This window comes from Nannospalax galili, unplaced genomic scaffold (genome assembly GCF_000622305.1).
Source record: "Nannospalax galili isolate Female #2095 unplaced genomic scaffold, S.galili_v1.0 scaffold3081, whole genome shotgun sequence".
In the NCBI taxonomy this organism is placed as follows: Eukaryota; Metazoa; Chordata; class Mammalia; order Rodentia; family Spalacidae; genus Nannospalax; species Nannospalax galili.
In genome coordinates, this window is record NW_008344845.1 from 5,214 (window position 1) to 17,815 (window position 12,602).

The 12,602-nt window shown below is 43.3% G+C and overlaps 1 protein-coding gene and 1 pseudogene across 1 annotated transcript; one reads left to right on the plus strand and one right to left on the minus strand.

Moving 5' to 3' along the window:
• Positions 1 to 4,322: 4,322 nt before the first annotated feature.
• Positions 4,323 to 8,856, minus strand: LOC108491232 (ADP-sugar pyrophosphatase-like). The gene is made up of 3 exons (XM_017800158.2): positions 8,631 to 8,856; positions 5,616 to 5,711; positions 4,323 to 4,516 (listed from the first exon to the last, which is right to left on the minus strand). The coding sequence occupies exons 1-3, from the start codon at positions 8,659 to 8,661 to the stop codon at positions 4,323 to 4,325; spliced, it is 321 nt and encodes a 106-aa protein (XP_017655647.1). The 5' UTR covers positions 8,662 to 8,856.
• LOC115071709 lies at positions 6,542 to 6,645 on the plus strand (annotated as a pseudogene).
• Positions 8,857 to 12,602: the final 3,746 nt, after the last annotated feature.

The following is a 12,602-nucleotide window of genomic DNA, read 5'->3' on the forward strand; positions in this document are numbered from 1 at the left end:
ATTTTAATATAGGGAGTTGGAGGAATGGCTCAGTAGTTAAGAGCTCATGCTGTTCTTATTATAGAGGATCCAGGTTCAGTTCCTTGCACCCACACAGTGGCTCACAGCCATCTGTAACTCCAGTTCCAGGGCATCTAACACTCTCTTTTGCTCTCCACAAGCACTCTATGCATGTAGTGCACATACATACATACAGATAACCACTCATACACATAAAAATAAATAAATCTTCTAAAAAAAGAAGTTGGAAATTTCCATATAAAAGGATATAAAAAGATATTTTAATATAGGCTTAAGAGGAGAGAGGCATTCAGAAGAAAGTAAGACATACCCAAGAATGTGAATGTGGGCTTCTCAGAGAGAGAGAGAGAGAGTGCAGAAAGGACATATCCAAGTGTGGAGAGCGGGCCCATGCGGGAGTGCCCAAGATGGCGCCCGGGCACCCTGCCAAGCCCCATGACTGTGTGACCAACATGTTAATGGCACATGCGCAGCAGTGAATGACACGGATATAAAGCATGGCTGCTGACGCAAGGGCTCGGTTGACAGAGTGTCCCGACCACTCCTGTCTAGCGATCTGGTTCGTGCATCCTACGTAATGTGGTGTGATTGGAGGGAGAATGAGATAAAGGGAATGGAACCGTGCAATAAAAAAAAGAAGGAGTTTGAACCAGCGGTTGGTCGGTGTCGTTTTTACTGGGCTCTGCTGGACAGGGCTTGGGGAAGCAGCACCCAAGTGTGGGTACTGGCTCCTCAAGGGAGAGTCGCCAGAGTGTTTCTGAAAAAGTCTTCCTCAGGGGCCTGAGACATGGCTTAGTAGGTAGGAGCTCTTGTGACTCTTTCAGCAGACCCAGGTTTGGTTCTCAGCATCCATAAGGTGACTAACAGCCATTTGTAACTCCACTTCTAGGGGATCCAACACCCTTTTTTGGCCTCTACAAGTACCTGCATGTATGTGGTACACATAAACTCATGCAAGTACACACACATACATATAATAAATAAGTAAATCTTTTAAAAAATTCTTCCCTAGATGACTTTTGCAAACAGCTATGTCTGGAAATAGCTGTATTAGGCAGAATTGGGTCAATGGCGAGAACCCTTGGACTCTCCTTTGGTTATCACTTTATAGGTCAGGAAAAATAGCTCCTAGCGTTTTTCTATTATATGTTGGGGAGAAATATGTTTTACTGAGCACAGATGTGTTTCCCTTTGGCTAGCATATTGTCTTTGGGACTGAAGTAGATGATCTCAACATACCTCTCCTTTTTCCATCTCCTAGATGTGTGACAGTGTGGAAGAGGGGGTGGACAGTGACACAGTGAACATGTTAGTGGCACATCCAACTACTCCTGCGCAGTATTTCCACTTGCTTAGAAGACAGATGGTCCGCAACTTCAGAAAACCTCTCATTGTTGCTGCTCCCAAGATGTTACTCAGGTACCCTGTAAGTAGAAAAGGCTTGCTTGTAGGTCTCTGTCTGTCTCTATCTCTCTTTCTCTCTCTCCTCTCTCTGTCTCTCTCTGTCTCTGTCTGTCTCTGTCTCTGTGTCTCTCTGTCTCTCTCTCTCATCTTTTTGAAACAGGGCCTCCCTGTAGTCAAAATTGGCCTGGAGCTTCCTATGTAGACCAAGCTGGCCTCCATCTCACAGAGATCTGTCTGCCTCTGCCTCCTTCATGCACCACCACACCTGGCTTCATGTTTTGTATCTAACTGTTTCTTCTTTTTTAAAGTTATTATTTTTATTTTATGTATATGAGTGTATTGCCTGCATGTATGTAAGTGAGCTTGAGGGATCTGAGCAGATACATTAATTTTTATGACATTTATTTATTTGTGTGTGTATGAGACAGAGAGAAAGGCAGTTTGTGTATGTGGGGGGGTGCATAGTGTATGTATGGAGGTCAGAGGACAATTTGCAGGAATTGATTCTCACTTTCCACCATATGGGTCCTTGGGATTAAACTCAGTTCATCTGTTGGGCTTGTCAGCAAGTGCCTTTACCCACTGAGCCATCTTGCCAACCCAGATACAACTTCAGAAAAAGTTATGGAGTCCAAATAGTTTCAACAGTTCTACACCAGTAATAGTGCTGGGGGTTGAACTTAGGGCCTCTTGTGAATGCTACATCACTTTACCCACTGAGCTACATTTCCAGCCCTAATCTTTCTCTTTAATGATTTGTCAAGGATGTATTAGACTCCTGGGGGCTTTTTGGGTTTACTTGTTTACTTATTTATTTCTATTTTATGTGCATGAGTGTATTGCCTGCATGTATGTAAGTGCATTGTGTCATGCAGTGCCTGCACAGGACAGAAGAGCATGTCAGATTTCCTGGCACTGGAGTTATATACAGTTAGCTTCCATGTGGGTGCTGGGATTCAAACCTGGGTCTTCTTCAAGAACAGCCAGTGCTTTTAACTGCTGAGCCATCTTTCTGGCCTCGAAAGTCCTGTTTTAATAAGCATAAATATTATCTGCCATGTGGGTGCTGTGGGTCCCCTGCAAGAGCAGCCCATTTTCTTAACTGTTGAGCTATCTCTACGGCCCCAGCATCACCACTCTTAATCCTCAGTTTTTTTATCATCCCAGATAGAAACTTGGAATTGACAAAATAAAAACTCTCCATCCGTTATGTTCCAGATAGCTTCGTTGTCAACTTGACACACCTGGATAGAGGGAGCCTCAAGTGAGGAATTTCCTCCATTGGATTGGCCTCTGCCAATGTCTGTGGGGCATTGCCTCGTTTGCTGAGTGAAGTGGGAGGGCCCAGCCCACTGTGGTGACACCCCCAGGCAGCTGGTCCTGTGTTTTATAAGAAAGCAGGCAGAAGGCCTGGAGAGATGGCTCAGTGGTTAAGAGCAATGGCTGCTCTTGCAGAGGACCCGGTTTTATGCCAGCACCCACATAGTGGCAACCGTCCGTAACTCCAGGGGATCCAATGCCCTATTCTGATCTCCATGGGCATTGCACAACATGGGTACGCTTACACACATGCAGGCTGTACACTCATACATATGAAATAAAAATAATAATACATATATAGTTTTTGGTCTTTTGGAGACAGGGTCTCTCTGTAGCTCCAGCTGGCCTGGAACTCTATGTAGACCAGGCTGGCCTTGAGGTCCACCTGCCTCTGCCTCCCAAAATAAAATAATTAAAAAAAAAACAAAAACAAAAACAAATCAGGCTGAACATGGGCCAGAGAAGCAAGCTCATCAGCCATGTTTCTTCATGGTCTGTGCTTCAGCTCCTGCCTCCAGGTTCCTCCCCTGACTTCCCTCAGTGATGACCTGGGAGATGTAAGATAAAATCAACCCTTTTCTCCCCAGGTGGTTTTGGTTAGGGTTTCATTGCAACAACAGAAAGCAAACAACCTGTAATCTTTACTGTTATTCTATTAATTTGTCTATTCTAAGTACTTTGTATTAGTAAAATCACACATCTGTTTATTTCAGGTGGCATAATGCTGTCAAAGTTCATTCATAGTATAGCATGTGTCAACACATTTCATTCTCTTATGGCTAAATAACATTCCATAGGATGATTCGCTACATTTTGACTCTTCATTCAGTAGTGTAGGCTACTGTGACTGATGGTGCATTGGGGTGCTGGTGATGTATCTGATTCTCCGTTGTCAGTTCTTGGTATACAGAGGTGGAAATGTTGGAACATACAGCAATTCTACATTTACTTTTTTGACGGGCTTCCAAATGGTCTTCCATATTTTATGAAGTTTACAGTTTAAAATTAAGCATTTAAAATAGCTACGATGAGATAATGAAACACAGGCAGCAAGAATTTACAAAGATAAAGAACTTTCAGTCACTCCAACATGATGTGTGTGTGTGTGTGTACATATACTGACCTATACACCCATTCGTTTATTCTCCCCCTCTCCCACTTTAAAGGGGTAGAAGACAGGGAATTGCATTGAGAAGGCATTCAAGCTTTTGAATCTCAATTTTCCAGGAAATATTTTAGGGCAAATAATAACCCTATAAATTCTCTAAACATAAAACTAAAATATAAACAAAATATTAAAAAGTTGCTCAGATGCAGCTTTTAACATTACATATGCATTCTTGTATATGAACACAAAAACCAAAATGACTTTTGAAGTTTCTCAAAAGTTTATCAGCCTGTGTCTGATATTACTAAATAGGAATAAACTCCATACAGAAACCTGGGCATGAGTAATTTAACACATTGTAGAGAGAAAACATAAAGATCACTGGAATGCTAAGAGGAAACATGTTAAAATACCCAGCATTAGGAAAGCAAACGAGCACATGAAGACCCTGTGGCAGATTAGGATTCTTTTAATGAAAAATTATGTTATCCTTTAACAAATCAAGCAAGTTCAGATATGTAATGCAACTCAACCAGCTTAAATGTATGTAACCACCCTTACCTGGTTTGGGCTTCGGCCTTACATTTTCTGCATCATCTCCATTGATGGTTACTGTCACAACATGTGTGGTACAGTTTGATAAGCCTGGATTCATACACACAGCTATGAAGAGAAGTGACAATACATCTTAAGGGATCAGGCAGTTGCTTCAGTTCTTTGTCACTTGCTTTACTAAATGTCTTAGACGATGAGGCTCAAGGGTCAGTGAACATTGTGTGGTAGTCAGTAGATGCTATTGGACTGTAGAGCATGTATGTACTATATTCTCAGAATTTTCCTAAGGCTTCTGAGTCAAGTTTGGTAGTCTGAGGGGTTGTCTCAGATGGTACCAACAAGTCCTAGTGGAGGAAAAACAAATTTCTAATGAGCAGCAGCATACAGACAAGGCAAATAAGCAGTAAAGATTAGAGTGTGTAAGTTCTGAAACGCAACTTAAGTTTCATGAGTTTCTAATTTCAGGTTCTTGTTCAACTTGCTCTCATACAGAGGAAGGATTCCCAGATAGAGAACAATCTTTTTTTTTTAACTTGTGGAAAGGAGATGTTGAGACAGTGTTTTACTTCATAGGCCAGGCTGACTCAAATTGGTAGTTCTCCTGCCTCAGCCTCCAGGATTGGGATTTTAAGTATGTACCATCACACAGGGCTGAAGACCAATCTAAATTTATGATTTCTCTTTCTCACTTCACTAGCTGAAATAATAGTCACCTGAATGCCAACCATAAAGAACCCTTTGGTAGATTAATGTTCAAGAGGCTATCCCTGAGTATACTTGGTATGCTGGACAGATTCAGTTGTTGGCCTGACATATCTGGGTAGAGGGAACCGCAACTAGGGAATTTCTTCCATTGGATTGGCTTGTGGCCATGTCTGTGAAGCATTTTGAGAGATGTGGGTAGGCCTAGCCCACTGTGGGTACTATCACCCCTGGGCATGTGGTTCTGGGTTACATAAGAAAGCAGGCTCAGAACAGGCCAGAGGAGCAAGCCAGTGAGCAGTGTTCTTCCACAGTCTGTGCTTCAGTCCCTGCTGCCAGGTTCCTGCCCCGAGTCCCTGCCTGACTTCCCTCAGTGATGAGCTGTGCCTTGGATACCTAAGATGAAATAAGCCCTTTCCTCCCAGAGTTGTTTTCAGTCACGGTGCTTTTATCACTTATCACTGCAAGAGAAAAGCAACAGGAACACTTGGAAAGCAGCACAAACCTGGAGAACATTCTGTGATGCCCGCTTTGTAGCCAGTTTCCTCCTCCAGCTCCCGAAGAGCAGCATCTTCTGGGCTTTCATTGTCTTCGATGAACCCTGTAGGTGAGATGGGAAAGCTGGTTTTCTCTGAACCCCATTCCTCAAACATAGCTGATAATGAGCTGAGTTAGAAGAGCCCGTGACCCTTGGCAAATAAAGTAGGTTACAGTGGGCATCACCCATTTTTACATCTAGCTGTTTCTCATGAACAAAGTCCTTGGTTTTTTAAAAGGTTTTATTTTTAAAAAATTAGGTGTGTACATGTGTCTATGTGCAAATGAGTTGCAAGTCCCCTTGAAGAACAGAAGATGGCATTGGATCCCCTGGAACTGGAGTTATCAGCGGTTGTGAGCCACCCAGTGTGGGTGCTGTGAAGCAATCTGGAGTCCTCTGGAAGAGCAGCAAGCACTGTTAATAACTGAGCCATCTCTCCAGTTCCTCAACAGTGTTTTGTACAAGAGGGGCCGGAATTGTGAGGAAAAGTGTTTTTTTTTTTTTAACAATTTTATTTGCACGTGGGCTCATGCACATGTGGAGGTGAAAGGACAGCCTGCAGGAGTCGGTTATCCTTCCACCAGGTGATCCAGATGATCAAATGGCCTAAGTTTTAGAGCCAGCTATGTGACTATATTACGGAAAAGTTACTCACTGCCCCCCCCATTTGTGAAACAGTTGACAGTTTATCTTCTCTTTCTCCCACATAGAAAAAATAAGTCCCAGCAATGAAGTGCCAGGAAGGGGTGCCCTGAAGGCCGTGGACTTGGTCAGTACTGGGATCACTGTGGGGAACAAACAGGCCAAGCAGGAGGAAAGTAGCAACTCCGGTTCATTTTCCTGAATGGTATAAAGCAAAACAAAGAACAAGTAAAATGTAGGCTATTCAAGTACTGCAGCCAATTAAGCTACGAGGTTCCTTTGCCAATGGTGTGCACTCCTTGGTAGTGTGTGCAGTTGCTTATATAGGTTGCTCTAAGGAATCTTGGAGACAATTTCTGGTGGCTCTCCATGTCTCTGATTTCAATACTGTCCCCAATTTAAGCTCCAGGCAGGTATGTAGGGTGCCTGTGGGAAGCCCCAGGACACACTGGCCAGGTCATCATGTCCATCTGCACCCAGCTGCAGAATAAGGGACATGTGATTGAGGCCAAGTTCAGGTTCCTTAAAGGTGCACATCTTAAAGAAACGGGGTTTCACCAAGCTTAATGCAGATAAATTTGCAGACACAGTAGCTGAGAGGCAGCTCATCCCTGACAGCTGTGGGTCAAATATAACCCTGGTTGTGGTCCCCTGGACAAGTGGTGGACCCTGCACTCCTGAAGACTCTGCTGTGCTGACTTCTACACTCCACCAAATTATGTTCACTGATAAATCTCACATGCTAAAAATAAAGAGTATTTTCAAGGTTAACTTCTTCAATAAAAATGGCAAGTAAGTAGGGAAGAAAAGAGTCAAATATACTTCACCCTGGACTGGGCTTCTCCACTCAGTCCTGGGGATGCAGCACAGGCATGCTAGGCAAACTCCACTTTGGAGCTCTACCCGAACTCCACTAATTTGACTTTAAAAATATAAAATCTGGGGGCTGGAGAGCTGGCTCAGTGGTTAAGAGCACTGGCTGCTCTGCAGAAAACCCAGGTTCAATTCCCACCACCCACATGACAACTCTAACTCCAGTTCCAGGGGATCTGAAACCTTCTGACCTCCATGGGCACTGGAAAACATGGGTGCACTTACATACATGCAGGCAAAGCACTCATATACATAAAATAATAAGAATCACTGCTATAATGAAAATAAAAGGTTAAAACACATTTTTTATTATTTTTATTTTATGCGTATGAGTGTATTGCTTGCATGTATGTAAGTGCTCCCGTGTCATATACATATTATACATATAAATTATATATAAAATCTAAAGCTGGGTCTGTTGGTACACGCCTTTAATTGAAGCATTTGGGAGGCAGAGGCAGGCAGATCTCCATTAGATCTAGACCAGCCTGTTCTACATAGTGAGTTCCAGGTCAGCTAGAGCTAGAGAGAGACCCTGTCTCAAAAAAACAAGCAACCCCCCCAAACAAACAAAACAAAAATATATAATCTGTACCACTTGTGATAAATACATGAGGTTTAATCTCTTCAGATGAATATAATCCAATAAAGTCCTATAATGCAGCAGAATACATTTAATGTGCATTAAATTCTGGATGGCTTCTTTAATTATTGTGCAACTGAAAAAAACACTCTAGATGAAATTAAGACAGTTTTCTTACCCTGTTTATGGCAGATCAAAGTGCCATATTTACGGCTTTTGGAATTAAATTTGCCCTACTTATTACTGTAAATTGCTTATTAGGGGACAAGTGCTACTGCCAGAAAGTGAACTAAGTTGACAAATCCCTTAATAGCAATTGCTAAGACAAGAGCACTGCAGAGGTGAGCGGGCGATGTGGAAACGGGGAGTTCCACTCACTTCATAGGCCTACATGGGTTCAGCTGCTCCTGAACATGGCCAGTGGCTTAAAGGAGCCTCATTGTAGAAACTTTTTTTTTCTTTTATGTGTCTAATATGTGTGCCTGTTTGCACGTGGAGGCTGGAGGTTGGTGTTGAGAATATTCCTCAATCACTCTTCTACCATGTTCTTTGAGGCAAGGCAAGGTCTGTCAAGCAAACCAACAGCTCGCTGGTATAGCTAGGCTTACTAGCCAGTTTGCTCCATAGATCCCTTCTTTCCCCCTTTAGGGGCTGGGGCTGGAATTACAGGCAGGCCTCCACCTACTATTTAACTGGGTTCTAGGAATCTAAACTCTGGTTCCCTTGCTTGCACAGGAAGCGCTCTAATGCTGAGCTACATCCCCAGCCCTAGAAATGTTATTTCTTTACCTACAGCCACATGGGCACATGGAAAGGTGTTAAAATGTAAGCACTGGAATGTTCAGGCTCAGGCCTGTGGTCACTGAGTTGAGTTACTCACTCACCTGCAGGGAACTCCAGGCAGTAGCCACCCATTGGAGGTCGGAACTGTTTCACTAGAACAATACACTCATAATGAAGAGTTCTTTGCAGCACTGGGATGATTGATACGCCTGTCAAAAAGAAACAAAGCTAAGAAATGCCTAAGAAAGGTCAGCCAGGTCAGCAATCAGTTTATGGCAATCTAAGGAAACCTCTAAATTGTAAGAAACTCTACATCTAAATCTACTCTGGAATAGCCATTAACATTGACCGGCCTCTCTGCTTAAAGAAGACAGTGGGGTGGTGGGGTTGTGGCCTGGCTTTGATTAGGACTTTTAGCTGAAAGCTTGCTTTGCTACAAAAAACCAGGCAGGGCTCCATCTTCTTTCTATAAAGCAGATGGCTTCTTTTTCTTTTAAATAGGATTAGTATTTGTTGCTCATCTATGACTTTTTCTTGGAAGATAAACTTTCATAAGGACTGTACTATATCTGTTCTTGTCCCTTTAGAGCAGAGCAGAGCTCTCCATCTTGGTCCTTCTGGGTCTAGTTGGACCACCCTCCTGCACTTTTCCCACAACTGTATTCCTCTCCTCTCCCTCTGGCATGGCAGGCTTCCCTGAAGAAAAGCCTGTCTCCCATCACCACCATTCCCAGGATCCCAGCATGCCTTACCCACAATGTGGCAGTGGCCCCATCTACCAGCACCTCCCTCACTTTGCCCCTGGCTCTCCCTAACCATACCCACCACTGAAACCATTTTCAGAAAGCCAGAAATTCCCTAAAATCTAAGGCGAGACTTGTCCCTTGCCACGCCACCTCCAGTCGAGCTCGTGTGAGGTACTCTCCATGGGTCGAGGCTGAGGAAACATCAAAGGAAGAATGCCTCCTGGAGATGGCTGTGTTAAAAGAGCATGCCATGCCTTTGGCTGTTCTACTTTAGTTTCTGTCTTTATCATGCAACATTATTCTTATTCTTTCTTCATAGAGAGATTGTTTTGTACTAACTTGGATCATTAGGCTCACCTAAAGAGAAGCTGGATATGGATGATTTCCTGGGAACTTAGTCATCTGATACTATACTTCCTCAGCTGTCTCTGTTCAGTCATCAAGAAGCCAAGACAGAGAAAGTCTTGGTCCAGTCAATCTCCCTCGGGTCCTGCCCCTAGACAAGTCTAGGCCTGGATGCTTGAGTTGGCCTAAAAATGTGAGGCTGTTTTGCCCTCTTTATGGGATAGACCCCTGATAATCACATGCATGACTAATCCCAATGACGGGTAAGACCCTCCCAGACTGATGAACCTAAGACGGGGGCCAGGAGGGCAATCATGGTTACCCAAGGACAGGCAACTTCAGAACCTGAGGAGAGGCAACCTAAGACAGGGAGGTCATAATAAAATAAGGGAAAAGGGACGGTGACTCCCATTCCTGGGGCTATCCCTGAGAAGCCTCACTTAAAATAATAAGGGGAGATGTAGGGACCTGAGGCTTGAGACCTGAGACTTGAGGCCTGAGACCTGGGACCTGAGACCTAAACATACAATAATCAAAGCATCTTAGAATAGGCAACCTTGGAAACTCCTAGATAAGTTACAGTAAGAATCAAGAGTTTATGTAGGAAATAATAGATGAGTGATTATTCAAGGAAGGAAAGTTTCATGGTATTCATTACAATTCATGGATAGACTTGCCAGATTTAGGCCACCTTGGTGCCTGCTTAGTAAGGAACAAAAGGAGAGCATACAGAGACAATGTTTATTTCATGGAAAGTAAGATGGAGTAGTTATGTTTATAAGTTCCATACTTGGAAGGATTTCATGAGAGCTACAGGATTAGAATGGGATACTGACATAATGGGGTTTGGGACATATTAATGAACAGGGGAAAAAAAGCAGATATAAAGCAACATTATTGTGATTCACCTGGAATTCAAATAGAACTATTAATGACTATAGAGCTAGTATTGAAAGCACATAGTGGTTTGAGGTCAGCTCACCGTGTAACCACAGAATATAAATTTTAAAAGTCTAATCTGACCAAGATGAAAAACAGAAACTTTCTGTTTAGCACTAGTTAATGTTTGACAATATATTTTGATTCACCTGTGTTTCGCTTTTGTCTCTGGAATCAGAACTCTTAGAAAATGGTTAAACCGCAAAAAAATGGCTTATTGATGTAATCATGTAACTTTGTAATTTATAATCTGAGCTCTGCAGCTGCAACATTACACTCAGACTTTCACCAAACTCCTGTGTGTTTGTCTGTCATTCGCCGAATCCTTGTCCACCCTTTGGGGACCCTGCTCCCGTCGGGCTGAACTGCTCCAGTCTGGGATGGTCCGTCGCATCCCATCTCTCCATAGGTGTGCTGGAATGACAGGTGCATTGCATTGGCTTTCTATGTGGGCTCCTCAGTTGACCTCAACTTGCCAGGCTCCAGTGGCCAGTAGTTTTACCCACTGGGCTACCTCTGTGGCCCAAGTTCCATCACTTCTGTCTGTAAATAGTCTTGCTGTTGTTGTGGGAAGGGTGCTGTGTGTATATTAGGCAAGTGCTCTACTGAGCTACACCTCCAGTCACAGGACTTAATTGCTTCTGAGAGCATAGTCACTGATCACTGGCTAATAAGCCTCATTTTGGGCTGTAAGCTCCACCCATTGTCCCCTACTCTGTGTGTGTGTGTGTGTGTGTGTGTGTGTTTGAGACGGGGTCTCACTATGTAGCATTGGCTGGCCTGGAACTCAATATGTAGACAAGGCTAGTCTCTAACTCACAGCAATCTGCTGGCCTCTACCTCTTAAGCGCTGGGATTAAAGGCATGAGTTACCACACCTGCCAGTAAACTTTTCTTTTGCAAAAAACAAAAACCAACAAAAAGAAAACCACACCTAAAAATCACTTTTGCAGAAATGAAGATTTGAAACTCTCAAACCTTTGAGCAGAAGACATAGAACGAAAAGATTTACTGGCACTGACAATATGTGACGGGATGTATCTATAAAAATTGTCTTTTCTAGCCTGGTGTGGTAGCACACACCTTTAATCCCAGCACCTGGGAGGTAGAGGCAGGCGGATCTCTTTGAGTTCAAGGCCAGCCTGGTCTACATAGTGAGTTCCAGGACAGCTGGGGCTTCAGGGAGACCCTGTCTCAGAAAGGACCCCCCCAAAAAATAAATTGTCTTTTCTAAAGTGCTCAGTAAGTGGTGTTCCTTAGTGATTAAAGATATGTAGGTAGGACAGAGAGAAGCCTTGTGTCCAGACTGCCTTCTGGCCTTCATTGACTGCTGAAGTTGAGGTAAAGGTATTTATTTTTGAGACAAAAGTAAATATGAGTTTATTATTATTATTATTTGCACAATGGGATAAAAATCGCTGTTGAATGAGGTTGTATGTGTACAAAGTGAAATGATGCTTTGAAAATAGTTTGCAGGATGCATAGCAGGGTGCCAAGGTCAGTGCTCTGCTGCTCTGGTGGGAATCTTTGTTATTTTTGAAGCTTGTGGAGTAAAGAGGCAGCAGGACTTTGGGGATTGAATTGTAACCTGTGCTTACCATGTTGTGTGCAGTCTTTTTCAACATAATCATGTCAGTTGGTAATGGTTGTGTTGCTCATCTGAAGGACTCGTTGCAGGCGATGAAATGTAATGACAGTGTTTACAGTAGGCTCTTAAATTGTAGTTCCTGTTCTTTCAAAAAAATTTAGATTATGTTTTGTTTCATGGTGCCAACCCTCTTGGTGGAGCCAATTTGCTCTTCCTGTAGGGTCGAGGGATCAAGCTCAGGTGGGCAGACTTGATGGTAAGCACCTTTACCCACTGAACCATCTTACCGACTCTAAGTTCTAGAGAAGAATGTGCAAGTTCTTGGAGATCTATAAAGTTTTCAGGGTGCTGGAGAGAGATGGCTCAGAGGTTAAGAACACTGGTTGTTCCTGCAGAAGACCCGGGTTCGAATCTCAACCCCCACATGGCAGCTAACTGTCTGTAACTCCAGTTCC